The following is a 16,066-nucleotide window of genomic DNA, read 5'->3' as shown; positions in this document are numbered from 1 at the left end:
ATGTGAGACCCAGCCAGTGGCATGAACCCTGGACGTGTCCCTGATGGACGGCCCGCTATCCCGCGGCCTCCTGGGCCATAGGGATGCGGTGGGCTGTGTCGATGACTGAGTCAGCAGTTGCTTTCACTGAAGGGACATCGGCACAGGATGACAGCTCAGACACAGCCGCGTGGGCCAGCAGAGCTGGGCTGCTCACGCCCGGGAGGATTCGTTCCTGGGCGGGTGCCGTGCTGGGCGCTCGCAGCTGCAGGTTCTGGAGGAGTCAGCAGGCTCCTTCCTCCAGCGGCCAGGGTGCTGGTTGCCAGGAGGGCGGGTGGAGGATGCCCACCTGGGGAGAGAGGGGCCACAGTTGCTGTGGTGCAATCCTCCGCGTGCCCAGGCTGAGCTCTCTGGAGGGAGCAGGGAGCGGGCAGAAGGGCTCTCAGCAAAGGCTGCTTTGGGGACCAGTCCAGATGGAGGGACTGTGCTGGATGCCAGCTCTCCCGAGTGACCTGGAGGTTTGGGAGGACACACAAACACACACACACACACACACACACACACACACACACACACACAAGCACGAAGACTAAGAGAGAGCCGGACTGAACAGATGCCTGAATGAACCCAGCATGCTTTTCTCTTAGGAGCCTCTTCCTAAATATCACACAAGAAGGAAAGGAAGCAGCGGGCCGCGCGCGCCCGAGGCTAACGACACCTACTCAGGTTGCCGCAGGGCGTGCTTTTCCACCGTGCAGAGTGGACGCTTTGCCAAAGAATGTCCTTGGAGTGATGCGTCGTATTTTTCCTTCTGTTATTTAAGTCAAATGTATTGAATATAAGCAGTTCAGCTGTGAGCTGGAATGTGTGGTGTGCCCTCCAGCCCCGCGTGGAGCCCTCTGCGTGGCCGCCTCCAGGGTGTGTGGCGGACGGTGGTTTTTGGCGGGGCTGGTTGTGTTTCCAGTCCACACCCCAGAACGGGCTTGGTAGCAAGCTGTCTGGGACGCATCTGTCCGTGGTCTAGAGGCATTCATGTTTGCAGTTCCTGCGTTCATTCATCCTCGCACCAAACAGTTACTGAGCACTTACTATGGACACAGCGTCATACCACGTGTGTTCTGAGGATACAAAGATGGGATGCACCCTCCACCCAAAACTCCAGGGCAAGCATGTCAAACTCACAACTGGTGGGCCGCATTTAATGAGGCATGTGGCCCGCCAACCGCGAGTTTGACATGCTTGCTCCAGGCACTTCAGTTCTCAAAATACATTTATATTGACAGTCCATTCAATCAGGTAGCGAACATTACAAATTAGTTCCGTGAGCATACATCAACAGGAATGAGTTAATTCTTTAACTTGGTAAAAATGGTAGAGTTTAAAAAAAAAATGAACTTTAAAGATTGTGTGTCTTGGTGGGATTGCCTTGCCTGTGCCTGTGCCTGTGTGGCCGTGCATATACACATGTACACACACACACACACACACACACACACACACACGTGCACTCATAGGCCCCCGCCTGCCCTTCTGAGCCAGTCGGGTCCACTTGCAAGTGTTTGGTCTTCCCTGTGGGGCCCTGTGGGGCCCTGCGGGCACGTGGCGCGCATGTGAGCTACACAGACAGACCGAGCCTTGGGAACTCGCGGTCACCAAGGCGCTCTCATGGCTCTGCTCGCCTTGGGTCTCCCTCACCCCGCATTGCCCTCCAGGCAGGAAAAAGAGCACGAATTCCTAAGGCAGCGTTGTTCCCAGGGTACAGTTGCCATCCATCACTCCCCTCCGGAAAAATGTAAATATGCTCTGGCCGATAGTGGCATTATTTATTATCCTAGCTTCAGTGTGGATGTGAGCAGGCCCGGCTGCTGGCCAAGCCTTGTTCACGGTTCCCCTGGGAGGCTCGGCTAGGTGGGCAGAGCTGGGGGGGGGGGGTGCGGCGGCAGGAGCTCCTGCAGCTGAGAACTGGGCTGGTCCTCGCCACCGAGGCTGGAGCGGAGGCGGCCCCCACCTTGGAACCAGCTTCTTGGAGTCTGTCCATGTCTAGAGACTGAAGGCTGGCTCCATGCGGGGCCCAGACACACAGTTCCTGGCGGGTGGGAACTGATCGGTTTCTTGGTGTTTGGCTTGTTGTGGGAGGTGGATTGTGCTGGTGTCACTGGAACCCAAGACACCATGGCTCGCCTGGCCGAGTGTTTCCCTGAATCAGTCACGCTCGCTCCCTGAGCGCGCAGCGGAACAGGCCCGTCACGGAAGACCCCTGTCCTTGGGGAGCTTCCCCCGGTGCCCCCCACTCCCACCACAGTCTGCAATAGGCAACATTCAGAGGCAGACAATTCTCTAGGAGAGGCAGGAAAAGGCAGCAACAGCTCCGTGTGGTCCCCCTGCCAGGTGCACCAGCTCCCTCCCCTCCTGACCCTGCCAGGCCCAGGGGCGGAACGGCCTCTGTTATCCTGCACGGGGTGGGCTTGGAGTCAGGGGGGCCCGGGCTGAACTCTCAGCTGGGCTTGTGAGCTCCTCCTGTGCAGTTTTCCCGTCTGTAGGATGGGGATGCTGAGCCCATCGGCAGGGCGAGTGTGAGAATAAATACACTAACATCTGTGCGGGCCCAGGCACACTACACACTGGGGGAAGCGGGAGGAACTGCAGTGATGAGGGACAGAAGGCACAGACAGGCCAGGGCAGGACGGGCAGGAGGAAAGACGTTGGGGTGAGGCCAGGCTGAGCCAGGGCTTGAGGTCAAAGGGAAAGGGCGGGGTCAGGAGGTCCCGTTACAGGATCTGAATGCTCTCCCTAAAACACAGCATGGGAGACGGGAAAGAAGGGTTCGTTTCAGCTGAAACCGTTTTGAGGCTGAATGTGTCCACCGGGTGTCGTGAGAAATATGACTGTGACTGCAGCTTGGTCTTTTGCTTCGAGGCTCTCAATGAAGACGGGACTGCCTTAGACACAAGCGACTACAGACAGACAGACAGCCAGACAGCGATGGGTATGAAACAGTGTAGACAAGCCTGGTGTGGGCAGAGAGCACAGAGGTCAGCCGCAGGAGAGGAGGGAGCACTAGGGGCTCCATGAAGCATCGCGAAGGGTAAGGAACCTCAGATGGAAAGATGCTCATGGACAGATCCAATCCAGTGACTCGATTCCAAGCTTCCTCTGGCGGAGGGCTTTCTTTTCTTCTCTTATGTCCTCAGAGGTATCGTAGCTCCATGCACACAGTAGAGACCCCAAAAGACCCCCACATAACAGGTGAAAGGAGAAGCCGAAACAAAATGCATTTCTAAATCCAGTAATGGTTATTGTCAGGGTGACCTGCTTGCAGAAAACGGTGGGCGAGGGCAGTGGAAAGGAGCCATGGATGTGTGTTCCCTTCTTGGCCATTTCCTTTGGTGGATTTCTGGGCAGCAGGCTAGCTCCACAAAAGGCCAGTGTCTCCCAGTGGCACCCATCTGGAGGTGGCCCCATCTTTTTGGGTAGAACTCAGGAATGTGATCAACTGCCCCCCAGCCAGACAAGCAAGCAGCTGGCACCTCTGGTGGCACCGGGGCCCTACACAGATGGAGGTAACATTCTTCGGAATCTGTTTGTGTTATAGATGTGGACGAGTGTGCAACCGATTCCCACCAGTGCAACCCCACCCAGATCTGCATCAACACGGAAGGAGGGTACACCTGCTCCTGCACCGACGGCTACTGGCTCCTGGAAGGCCAGTGCTTAGGTAACAGCTCTCGGGGCTCACGGGGTCTCTTGGAAGTGAGTGGTTGCCAGGGTCACTGTGAAATGGGCATCGCTGGGTGGGCTTTGCAGGGGGTGGAGGTACAAGGCTATGAGCTTACATGTTTCAGTACCACTGTGTTTCTTCTTGTTGTTGTTAATCCTCACCAGAAGATATTTTCCCATTTATTTTTATAGAGAATGGAAGGGAGGGAGGAAGAGGGAGGGAAGAAAAAAGAGAGTGAGAGAGAGAGAGAAGCATTGATGTGCAAGAGACACATTGATTGGTTGCCTCCTGCATGCTCCCTGACTGGGGCCAGGGAATGAACCCGCAACCGAGGTAAGTGCCCTTGAGCAGGAATTGAACCTGCGACCCTTCGGTGTGCAGGCCGCCACTCTAACCACGGAGCACACCAGCCAGGGCCACACCACCTTTTGAAATCAGTTGTCACCATCTCCGCCATGTCAGCATCTGAATTTTTTAATTTACTTGAAAGGCTCCTGTTTGATTTTACCTACACCTTCTTCCCGCCTTCAGGACGTTTATGTCCAAGGCAGGAAAGGGTGGAGGAGAGAGTTAACCTGTCCTAGTTAGAAATCATACTAAGAGAAGGGCACACTTTGCTTAGCCACAGACAAGCTCCAGCTCTCCCGCGTGGGGCAGGAGATCCTGCGCGAACCCCATCTCCGCCCCACACCCCATCATGCCCACCCCACTGGCTGGTCTTTCTTTTTTACTGTTAAGGAGCCAGCCGCCCCAATTGAGAATTTCGTTGCTTGCAGTTGGCATCTGCTCTATGGTCTCTCTGTTTATTTTCACTGGAGGGTTATTTTCCTTTCTTTCCCTGTAGTTTTCGGTCTCGCCAAGTGAATGAATTCATAGCCATCTCTCGCTGTCAGTTCAATTTCTATTCTGGGGTGTGGTTTCTATGCTGTTTTCTTGGAGAAGCCCTGCCAGGTTCAATTCTCCGAGACACCGTCCTGTTGCCCCAAAGTCAGCCCTGGAGGAGCCGAGAAACAAATCCACACGACATCATGGAAACAAAAAAAGAAGGTTCTTTTTTTTCCAAGTCTCTCTCGATCGAGACTGCGTTTAGGGCGGCCTCAGGGCCCTGTCTGCGGCCTCCTGGGGGCCCGATAAGCCAGCCTAGACTTGGCGCGGTTCCCCTTTCCAGACATGCACCAGAGAGCTGGCTGCACACGGCATGTGTGAATGTGATGGTCGCTGTGCGTTTTAACCAACCTCCGCTATTATGGAAAATTTGATGCCGCTGCTTTGAACATAAGCACATCATTGTGAGTTGTTTGTGCAGGAACTTAATATGTAGAATTTCGGAGCTGGAAGGGACGTTCGATATTATGTCATTCAACTTTTATGCAGTTGGAAACTGAGACTCAAGCGCGGAGGGACATTTTGGACAAAGTGAATTCGGTCTAAAACCCACCTCCTGTTCTTCAGTCCAGTTACTTTCCGCCACCAGGGGGCGCAAGAGAGGATCGGGTGTCGGGGACACAGGCTGGACTGATGATACAGAGGAAACCCCTCTGATCTGAGGGTGGCCAGACACTGGGACATTCCTCTACCCGGGAGGGTGGTTCCTGGCCCCCGAGTGTGCAGCTTTGGGAGGGGCTCCTGGAGGCCTGACAGGTTTGCCTGGTGCCACATGCACTTCACATCCTAATTGTTCCTGAACACTTGCCATTCTCAGGCCAAACTTTTTTCTTTCTCTTTAAAGACACAAGTTCCATAGCCTTGTCCCCCACCCCTTCTGTGCACCTTTGGAGGCACTGCTTTTGGAGAAAAAGGAGGGGCTGGGGGCTGCCTTTCCTCCAAGGTCCCCTAGGATGTCTTCTCCTTTCCCTGCTGCCTCCTGTCCCTGGTGATGTGTCCAACTGCACCCTGGGAAGAGGTGGGCCGGCCACTGCACAAGTCACTGTGCTTTCTAAGCAGGAGCTGCCAGGCACCCGGTGGGCAGTGGGGTGTGCCAGGGTAGAGGTAGCTGGGACTCAGAGGTCAAACAGAAGCACAAGAGCAAGGCACAGCCTCTAGGAAGGTTAGACAATAGGTGAGGTGCAAGTGGGGTGCTTTCTGGCAGCAGGTGGTAGGAACTAGGCACAGGGACTGAGGTTCTGAGCTGGCCTCTGGAGAGCCGGATGGCCCCTGGGAACCAGGTGCCCGGGAGGGATGTGGTTCGTTTAGGGCAGCGGTTCTCAACCTTGGCCGCACATTAGAATCACCTGGGAATCTTTTTACAATCCTGATTTCTGGGCCTCATCCTCCGGAAATTCTGTTTCTTGGTTATGGGGTGGGGCCACAACATTAGTAACAAAGAAACAGAATTTCTGGAGGATGCGGCCCAGAAATCAGGATTTTAAAAAGATTCCCAGGTGAGTCTAATGTGCAGCCAAGGTTGAGAACCACTGGTTTAGGGGGAAGTGGAGATGAGACAAGAACCAGTTACAGCTACAGTCAGATCAATCGGTCACAGCAGGTGCTTGTATAGGTGAGGACTCTGTCTCCACCTGTAGGCTTCATTCAAGACATCCTATCTCACAGGAGTCAATTTTCCAGCCCATCAACTTGGGGGGTTGAGAAGTGCTTCCCCAGGGACACCAGGCTCCCCATGGACTGGTCCATGTTTGCAGGGAGGTCAGATTGCCTACTCTGCTGAAAGGATCCATTCATGCGCAGAGCGGCTTGCTCAGGAAAGACCAGCCGTGGCTTGGAAGAGGTGTGTTTAGGCAGAGTTGTATGTCCGCTCTAGTGCAAGGAGGAGATCCCCGGTGAGCTCCGGAGTCCTGGTGTTACTGGATCCGTGGGTCTCCAGACCGTAGTGTGACCAGCTCCTCCTCCCCCACACTTGTTCTTGTTCCTGACACCTGGGCATAGTCATTGTTGATGGAGCTGGTGAGGAGTCTATTGGAGCGAGGCTATAGATTCTTCTTATACTTTGAGCTAATGTGTCCCACTTATATACAATCTTAAAGTGGACTCTTAACGTGGATAAAATCTGAGCGGCCATCTTGCCCACTCTAAGCAAAATCTTCCTCTACAACTTTCAAGATAGGGTCGGGTGTTCATGGGACCAAGATGGGTCGGGGAGGATTGTAGGGAGATCGAGCCTTGGAATCCAGAGTGTCACCAGCCCTGACACTTAGTAGGTACGGTCTTCACGGCGGGTCTCCTTGGCTTCCCTTCGAGATCTCTCGGCGGAAGAGATGGGGGGCATTGCGATGGAGAAGAAATGTCTTACCTTGCGTGTTTCTGTTTCCAGACATTGATGAATGTCGCTATGGCTATTGCCAGCAGCTGTGCGCGAATGTTCCTGGATCCTATTCCTGTACTTGCAACCCTGGTTTTACCCTCAACGAGGATGGAAGGTCTTGCCAAGGTATGCGACGTGAACGGTAACTCGAACACGCCGTGAAACACGAGAGGCTGTCTTCTGCCGAGCCTGACAGCTCCTGCGGGTGGGAGAGGCCGCGCTGTTAAAGCGCTTGTCCGCCCAGTGTCACTGCCCGAGCATCTCCTTGCTTACGGAAACCCGAGACCTGAACGGAGGTTGCATGATGCATGTCAAGGAGCGCTCTGGGCATTGCTGGCGTGAGAAGCGCAGCCATCCGTCAGCTGGGAGCTACGGTTTCATGGGCTGGCTTCTCTGTCTGCTGTCCAGCAGCAAGCAGCCTCGCCGGCTTGCTTGGCTCATCAGAAACGTTCTTGCGTATCCTGTAGCCTCAGTCCAATTCCTGGGCCAAAGTGGGGTGGTCGGAAAGAACGCCTGACCCGACCCTTGATGAATGGCGAAATAAACACGCACACTCTGTGCAGGGGTTTCGTGGGCAATTTTGATGCCTCGTGTTACAGTTTCCCCTTCAGCCCACGCCAGGAGGGCCTGTTACTTAGCAAAGGGTCTGGTGGCGGCGGTCACGTCCCCTACCACTCAGCATTCCTCACAGAAACGGGACGGAACAGAGGCATTTTCTGGTTTTCACATGATCGCTTCGAGCACTGATAAGTAAGAAAAACAATCCCCGTGCCTATTGTGGTTTCCATCTGCCGGTTTCTCCCGCTCAGGAAATGAATGGGGGACTTAAGATTCGAGGAATTAGTGCAGGTCCCGCCTGGCCTGGCCGCCGGCTCCCCGCCCGCCCCAGCCCCCGGCCGGGGCCTCCGGGCCCTGGCAGCTGCTCCGTCCAGGGTGGAGGCAGTGCCGGGGACTCAGAATGAGGTCTTTGTCTGGAGCTGCCACCAGGTTTCGCAGGGCCCATTTCCTTGTCATACCACCAGAGGCCTGGCTGGCGGGCTTCTGGCCAGCTAGTTGGAGGATATTATGTCTCCATTTAATCGCATCTAAATCGTTGGGTAAACAGGAAGGCATCGGCCTTAAAGAGCGTGATCCTGGACTCTTTGGAAGTCTCCCGTCCAGAGCTGGTTCTGCTGATTGTTCCAACAAGGCTCCTCTCGTCAGCAGAGGTCATTTTCTTCTGGGAGTGGAGACGGGGCTGGGCGGTCGAGGGGCCGATAGAGCAAGGGCCCTCCCCTGTCCCTGGAGCGGGAGCAGGCGCCTGGCTCCCTCGCTGCTGTGATAAGCAGCTCAGGGCAGATCCAGGCGTCTCCATGCCAAGGCTGGGGGTTGGACGTGCCAGCCCAGGACCCCTTCTCTATCCTCCACCCTCCCCCCCCCCCGAGAGTCTGGCTTGGTGCACCCGACACCCCCTGAGGAACAGCCAGGCGCAGCAGAGGCCAAAGTCCCATGTGTCCTTGAGCCTCTCAGGGCCAGGCCTGTGACAAGGAGCAGATAATACGCCTGGCGGTGCCAAGTCCGGCAGCAGGCACAGCACCCAGACCTGGACACGGGCACTGGGCCACTGGGATGTTGCATCAGCTGGGCCCGCAGGTGACACAAATGTTCCCAACTGCACGGGGCTTGTGTAATTCTAACACCTTGTGCGAGGAAGTGTGCTTTGCCCTCTTCCAAGCATTGTCCCATCTGTTCATTTCACTGAATCCCAACAATGGCCTGGACGAGGGAGGCAGGGCAGGTGTGTGTGGCTCTCTGCACAGACAAGGAAATCCAGGAGCCAAGAGGTTAAGCAATTTGGCCAGTGCCTCAGCCAGGTGGTGGCAGAGCTGAGCGCAGACGAAGGGCCTGGCCTTCCTGCCCAGCAGTGGAGCGGGTGCGGTCTGTTCCCACAGGACCTAGAGGGATTTGGACATGTGTGGCTCCTGGTGCTGGCGGGGAAGGGCAGCCAGGGTTCCCGGGGCAGGATCCTTTGGGTCCTGCTGCTCTGCAGAAACAGCTGAGAGAGAGGGTGGGACTGGAGTCTGCTCATCTCCGTGTGCCCAGTGTCCGGCTGGAAGCCACAAGTGCCAGCCCTAATGCTCACCAGCGCCGTCCTGCCTGAACCTGCCTCCACAGCCTGGCGCCACCACGTTTTCCTGGCCTCCCGGGCGGAGAGCCTCCAAACCCCCATGGGCACCAGGGGACATGGGTATCTCACTGGACCCACCCGGCATGGCCAACTATTATTTTTCTTTCTCTAAAATGCTCCGAGGGGTTCCAGGAAGCAGGAAGTATCTGGGCATGGAATTATCCCTCCCCTTTAAGAATAGCTTCTCAAAGCTACTCATTGGGAAGGCTTTTAACTCTGGAAACACTCACATCTCTATTCAGAGTCTTAAGAGGGTTGCCGGGACGTTCGAAGAGGACAGAAGTTCTCTCGGCTGGAACGTTGGTCACTGGCGTAAGGAGCATGGGAGAGAGTGTGCTTTAAGCTGGGCAGCCAATGCTAGTGCAGGAGGGGGCTCCCCAGTCCGCCTCCCCATCTCCATCAGCTGTGCAGAAGGAGTCTTGGGTTTTAGGGAAAGACCCTTAACTCCTGTTCCAGTCACAACTGCACCCTTGTTAGCTTGGGGATTTGGGTACATCTCTCAGCCTTAATACAAACGTGAGCATCTTGCTGATGTGTAATTGACGTACAATGAACTGCACAGTGCAAGGAACGTGCTTTTGTGAACTTCCACAGATGTATACACCCATGAACCCATCACCACAGTCAAGATAATGAACATTCCATCATCCCTAACAGTTTTCTTTGTGGTCCTCGCCTTAACCTACTGAACTTGGGGCTGTGGCCCTAGAGCAGGTTTGTTGTGAGGATTCTGTGAACTTGAGATTCCGTTATTATCAGTGATGTTATTTATGCATCATTGTCTCAGTCAACTTGGGCAGACACAATATCATAGACTGGGGCACTGAAACAACAGAAATTTATTTCTCATGGGTTCTGAGGCTGGACGTACAAGATGGGGGGCCAGCATGGCCAGGGGCTTTCGTGGGCGCTCTTCCTGGCTGGTCGCTGGCTAACTTCTCTCTGAATCCTCACCCGGCAGAAAGAGCAAGAGCAAGTCTCTGGTGTCTCTTTCTATGAGGGCACTAATTCCCTCAGGAGGTCCCCACCCTTAGGACCTCACTTAAGCTTAAGTGCTTCCCAAAGGTCCCAGCTCCCAATGCCATCACATAGGAAGTTAGGGCTTCAACGTGAACTTAAACTTGGCCGGAGGGAAGGAGGGGGAGGGGGCTGAGAAGGGGCACAATTCATTCCATAGCAGTAATAAATAGAGTTATTATTAGAATTGTCACAGTTATTTGTGTTTACCTGTAATGTCAACGTCAGTGGGAGTGAGGGCAGAGTTCATTGGGAATGGAATGTGGCAGGTGGCGGGAAAGAGCAGACATTGCTTAGAAATTCCTGTTGGTGACCTTGGAGAGTGGGCTTCCTAGGAGGTATAAACACGTACATGTGCACACATGTATGGGACGTGTATACATGTTGTTTCTACCCTTCCCCCTGCATGACTCCAGAGGGGCCTATGGGTGGAGCCCCTGATTCTTCAGTGAACACTTCTGGGGGCCGACTCCTCAGTCTGATAGGTCCCAGGTGGAGAACCTCGCGGCCCGTGGACCTGGTCCCCCAGGGACAGCAGATTGTGTTGCCAGTGCATGTTTATCTGCGTAGTTTCGTTGTTTGGGAACCGTCAGTGACGCGCTCTGGCTTTTCACAGACGTGAATGAGTGTGCGGCCGAGAACCCCTGCGTGCAGACCTGCGTCAACACCTACGGCTCCTTCATCTGCCGCTGTGACCCAGGATATGAACTCGAGGATGACGGAGTTCGTTGCAGTGGTAATGGGTTTTATTTAGTCCTGGAGACCTCCACCTGTCCTAGGGGCGCAGGGGTGAGGGGTGGCGGTCCAGGGCTTCCTTCACAGGTGTTTCCTCTCATTGCCCAGAAACATCTCCAGTTTGGGACACAACCACACAACACGGGGATGAGTCACTTCCGGAAAGGTGGTGTGAGGCCAAATGCAAAAACCAATGGGGTGACCTTTCAGAGTCTGAGATGGGGGCGAAGAGGGAGAGGTGTCACCCAATTGTGCACGTGGGTTTGAGTTCTCTGTCCTCACCCAGCAGTGACTCGGGTCCTGGGGATAGCACAGACGGTGCTGACACAGGGCAGTGGCCCAGGAACAATGGTCTGTCTCATACGGTCGGGTCAGGAGGGGCGTGTGGAGAGAATGAGGTCATGTATGTAAGTGCAAACACTGAGAAATTCTAAAATCTCTACAAACACTCGGTGCCCAGCCCCAGGCCTGGCACCTAGCGAGCATGAAATAAGTAGTTGTCAGATCAATGAGCGAATGGTTGAACAGTGAATGAACGAGCCCTTAACTTGTTGTGAGAACATAGATGTGACGGCTTGGTTGAGCCTTTTATAAATCCCTTCCAAGCCCAATAAGAAGCTGGTTCTCTGCCCATGCTGGACTGTGGATTCTGTCCTAATTTTCTTCTGATCCCTTGTAATAAGAAACGTGTCAACTCTTGTCAACTCCTTGAAAACAGGGACCGCATCGGACTCCTATTTATTAGCATCCTGCACAGAGCCATGCACAGCTCTTTCTTTCGTTCTTCCTTCCTTCTTTTCTTTCTCCCCTACTCCCCCCTTGTTTTGGTTGTTGTTTTTGTTGTTTGGTAAATGTTGAATTAAGCCCCAACCCATCCCCTTTTGGCATCATCATCATCATCAGTGGTAAACGAGCGCAGGCCGAATTAATGATGCTTCGCTGTATTTTTCAAAACCAGTGGTTGCCATGCCCGAGGGTGTGCAAACCTTTCTGTCTCGCAGGATGGAGCGTTTCCTAATCCTGGGTCTCACTGTGACAGGAAGTGCCCCGGGTCGAGATGGGACTGTGTGATAGCTCCACTCAGGCTGGAGTGTCTGGGGACAGAGTTCCCTGAAACAAACGAGCGCCTCTCCCAGGGGCCGGGAAAGCCAGGGCAGCGAGTAGGCAGTGACAGGGAGCCTTCCACCCATTAAATGTCAGCCCAGAAACGGTAACAAAATACCCTCAGGCATGAAAAGCTACTTTCTTTTTAGATTTCAGTTTCCCGCATGGCACTCCTTGGGGCATCTGGGCCAAGGAACTAATTGGTGGGAGGGTTAGCCTCAGGAGATGGGGTCATTTGTGTCTCTAGAGTTCCTTGCACGTCCACAGGGGTTTATTCCCATCCGCAGAGGCCGTGTGGTGGAGCCAGACAGAGCTGAGTTCAAATTTTGGCTCTCCTGTGTAGTGCTTTCCCGGGCCAGGTCACTCCCTAAGCCTCAGTTTCCTCATTCATTGAAAAACAAACACCCTCATGGGGTGGTCACCAGGATTAGACATGTTGGTGTAGCTAAGTGCCGTTGCAGGTGCACGTGCTTTCTCTAAGCGGAAGTGGAAGAGACCTTTGGCTTTTCAGCGGGGTACCTCCTCGGTGGTTTGGCAGGGGGTTTTCGTTGCCTGGCTTCACCTAAAATGGCCAACTTCTCCACATCCACCAGATGCCCATGTTCCTCAGACTTAGAGTGACCATGACCCCTGGTCATTGAGGGCTTTAGGGCTGGCTTCGGATAGTAGTGTGACACAGAATTTATGTCCCGTCTCTTCTACTTCCCCTCTTTCTCTGCTAATCACTTTCCCCAGGAAATGTCACCCTCACTATTATCACAGCCAGTGAGGCCCCTCCATGCGGCACCAGGCCCTTCCTAGCCGTGTCCCCTTGTCCCTCGGGGATTTGGGAAGCCCAGCTGGTCCTGGAAACCATGGTGGGTTTTCAGGTGGATGAATGAAAGGGGCCTCCTGCATGCTCCCTGCCAGAAACTGGGCTCGTATTTCAGCTCTTAGGTCTGGGGATTGCAAATCCTAAGATACACCGAGTGTGTCTGTTACGGCCCCTTGCTGCCTGGTGGGAGGTGGGGAGGGGTGCTACCATCTCCTCTGCACAGGAGCTCACCCTACTTGGGGGATGTTCCCCAACCTCAGGACTCCCCAAGTCCATCCATTTTAAGTCCCCAGTATGATCGACTCAGGGAGGCCTTACAGAATGGTGTTGACAAGGATAGGATCTGGCGGCTGGCTGGGTTCAGAGCCCCACTTTACTGGTTAGTCATTATCTGTGAATTGAGTAAGTTACCGAACCTCAGTTTTTCCCTGTAACGCATGGCTACTAATAGCACCTCCTCCACGGGCTGAGGTGAGGATTAAATCAGATGAGGCAGGTAAAGCATTTAATTGGGTGCCTGGTACATAGCAAGTCTCAGGAACTGCCAGGGGCTACTACTGCTTCTACCGAAGGTCTGAACCAATCCACACGCTGACCCATTTCCCGCCTCCCTCAGCCTGCCTCACCCCAACACCAAGTGACAATTCTCCCCAGCGCTGCCAGGCCATAGAGAGAGAACGGGAGCCACAAATGGGAGCCTCGTATGCAGTCTAGGAGTCTGTGAAGAGTGAGGACACCCTTTGTTATGGTGGGCGGGGCTCCCAGGGGACTGGGAGGGGCCATGGCAGAAGCGGATCTCACTGCGCATGTGTTAGCTTTCAAATCCGCATCCCAGTTCTGCTGGCTCATAACCCATCACCTGAAGGTCCCGAGAGAGACTGTAAGGATGCGAGAGGCATCAGGCATGTAACACCCGGATTATCCGATGGCGGAGAAGCTGACACCCACTCGGGGTGATCCCAGCCGTCAGCGGTCTGTGAGTTGGAGAGCAATCCGAGGACATGTCACAGGGGGAAACGAGTGAAAGCAAGTTTTCGGGAAACAACAGATGAGATGAAAACATGTTTTCTTTGGCCTGTTGGTTGAATGACGCTCAAACGGGGGCTTCGCTGCCAAACTCCGTGTGTGATAAAGAGCGGGCTTTGCTGCGACGCCTGCTTCTGCAGCCACTGCACCGCCTGCGGTTAGAGGCCCTCACAGGCAGGCGGGCCGCTGAGCCACGGGGTGCCCGCCCGCCGATGCCCCTCTAGAGTTTTCTCTTCCAAGGAGGCTTTTGGACATAAGGACGTTTTGATATAATGGACACCCCCTGGCTTTCTGGCTATGTCCCTTTCCGTTGTGGTTTTAGGAATAATATGATTTTTCAACTTGGGACAATTAATAAACTTGCCCGTTTAGAAGACCAGGGCCAGTGAGTCATTTTGGGGTTCCGAGGAAGAGCTCTGTAACCAGAAAACTCCAGCGAGCAAACAAATCCCACCTCCAGAGAGGGAGGGTGGATTCACCTGCAGGGCACAGTGAGTCAGCAATGTAGCAGGGCCAGAGGCAGAGGGAGTGGGAAGCTCGATGGAGAGAGATTTCATTTCCTAACAGAGTTGTCCAAATATCAATGGGCTGTCTCAGTAGGTAGTGAGCTCCCCGTCACCAGACATATTTAAGAAGCAAATTGGCAGCTTCTTAGCAGTAAAGCTGTCACGTGTCCGAGGGTGTGGAAGCAGGAGTAGACGGCCACTGAGCTCCCACCTCCAGGGAGTCTGTGATTATAAACAGCAGGTGTAACTTGTTCCCTCTCCCCCAGACATGGATGAGTGCAGCTTCTCCGAGTTCCTCTGCCAACACGAGTGTGTGAACCAGCCCGGCACGTACTTCTGCTCCTGCCCCCCTGGCTACATCCTGCTGGATGACAACCGGAGCTGCCAGGGTAAGGCCGGCCGGAGGGGCCTGGCGGAGGGGGATGTAAGGTGGGGCTGGCTCAGATGTCTTCACCTGGGGACTCCTGTGCCGCTTCGGGAAGGTGACAGGGGTGAGAGCATGAGTGGGTGTTGGCGGCTCCCAGAGTGGCAGTTTCTGGGCAGGATGCCTGGGCCGGTGCCTTTCTGCCCTGTGATTCATCCTTTGGCCCCAGAAAGGACATGACCGCTCGCGCTTCTGTAAATGAACTCTGCGGATAGAGGTGGCATCCGCCAAGCGCTGGTCCTGCCTGCCTCGGCAGATCTGCGGGCTCTCTGAGGGCTGCTCCCAACCTAACTGGGACGTTGTGTGACCTGAGCAACCAGAGCCCAGGCTTTCTCATGGCCCCTGGGGCCTCCTGGTCAACCTTTTTCTACTGACTTCCTAGAGAAGGGATGCCAGGGAGACCTCACCCATCTGACTGCTCTGTCCCTCAAAGGGTCGGGACCCCATGCTGAGTAAGGGTGGATCTTATTCAGATCCTACACTTGGCCATTTTCCAGTTCCATGCTCCACCCACCGGGGCCAGTAGGGGAGGCTGGTAGCTGAGCGGCTGACCACTTCAGCCTTCTTGCACCTGCCTTGCCCCAACACCAGCAAGAATCCTCCATCGCAGTGCCAAGCAATAGAAATACATGAGCTACAAATGGGAGCCATGCATGTAATTTAAATTTCTCCAGGAGTCACATTAAAAGAGTGAAAAGAAACAGGTAAAATTAATTTTAAGATTACATTTCACTTAATGCAATGTATCTAAAATGTTCCAACATGTACGTACTCCATATACAAATCATTAATAGTTTATGTTCTTTTGTACGAAGTTGTCGGAATCTCGTGTCTTTTCCACTGACCAGGGCACACCTCCGTTTGGACCAGCCGCATTCTCAGTGCTCAGTGGTCCCATGTGGCCAGTGGCTGCCCTCCTGGCCTGTGCAGCTCTGCAGTCAGACCCAGGCAGCCCGCACCCCCAGGGCACCCCCTCCACCTGGCCCAGGGCCAGCACCCTGGGAACACTGCCCTGCTTCAGCCTCTCCTCTGCCCTGCTTTTCAGACATCAACGAGTGCGAGCACAGAAACCACACGTGCACCCTGCAGCAGACCTGCTACAATCTGCAAGGGGGGTTCAAGTGCATTGACCCCATCCGCTGTGAGGAGCCGTACATTCAGATCAGCGATAAGTAAGTCGTGGCTTCCCCTGGGAAGCGGGAAGGTGGGTGAGGGGCCTGGTTCAGGAGGCTGCCAGTGCGGCGTGAAGGAGAATACACCTGCCAGGGGATCGGCCCTGTGGGACCCTCCCGCACCTCCCCCCCCCCCCCCCCGGGG

At 54.6% G+C, this 16,066-nt stretch overlaps 1 protein-coding gene across 1 annotated transcript in view; it reads left to right on the top strand.

Annotated features, from left to right (window-relative positions):
• The window catches only part of FBLN5 (fibulin 5), a 65,630-nt gene that overhangs the window by 39,937 nt on the left and 9,627 nt on the right, over positions 1-16,066 (top strand). The window contains exons 3-7 of the mRNA XM_014445535.2: positions 3,572-3,694; positions 6,966-7,082; positions 10,757-10,876; positions 14,592-14,714; positions 15,795-15,921. Coding sequence (XP_014301021.1) covers positions 3,572-3,694; positions 6,966-7,082; positions 10,757-10,876; positions 14,592-14,714; positions 15,795-15,921 — 610 coding nt within the window. The remainder of the gene's footprint in view (positions 1-3,571; positions 3,695-6,965; positions 7,083-10,756; positions 10,877-14,591; positions 14,715-15,794; positions 15,922-16,066) is intronic.

The sequence above is a fragment of the Myotis lucifugus genome, unplaced genomic scaffold, assembly GCF_000147115.1.
Source record: "Myotis lucifugus unplaced genomic scaffold, Myoluc2.0 scaffold_463, whole genome shotgun sequence".
NCBI classification, from domain to species: domain Eukaryota; kingdom Metazoa; phylum Chordata; class Mammalia; order Chiroptera; family Vespertilionidae; genus Myotis; species Myotis lucifugus.
Note: the sequence above shows the minus strand (reverse complement) of the source record. Positions and strands in the feature narration are given on the sequence as shown.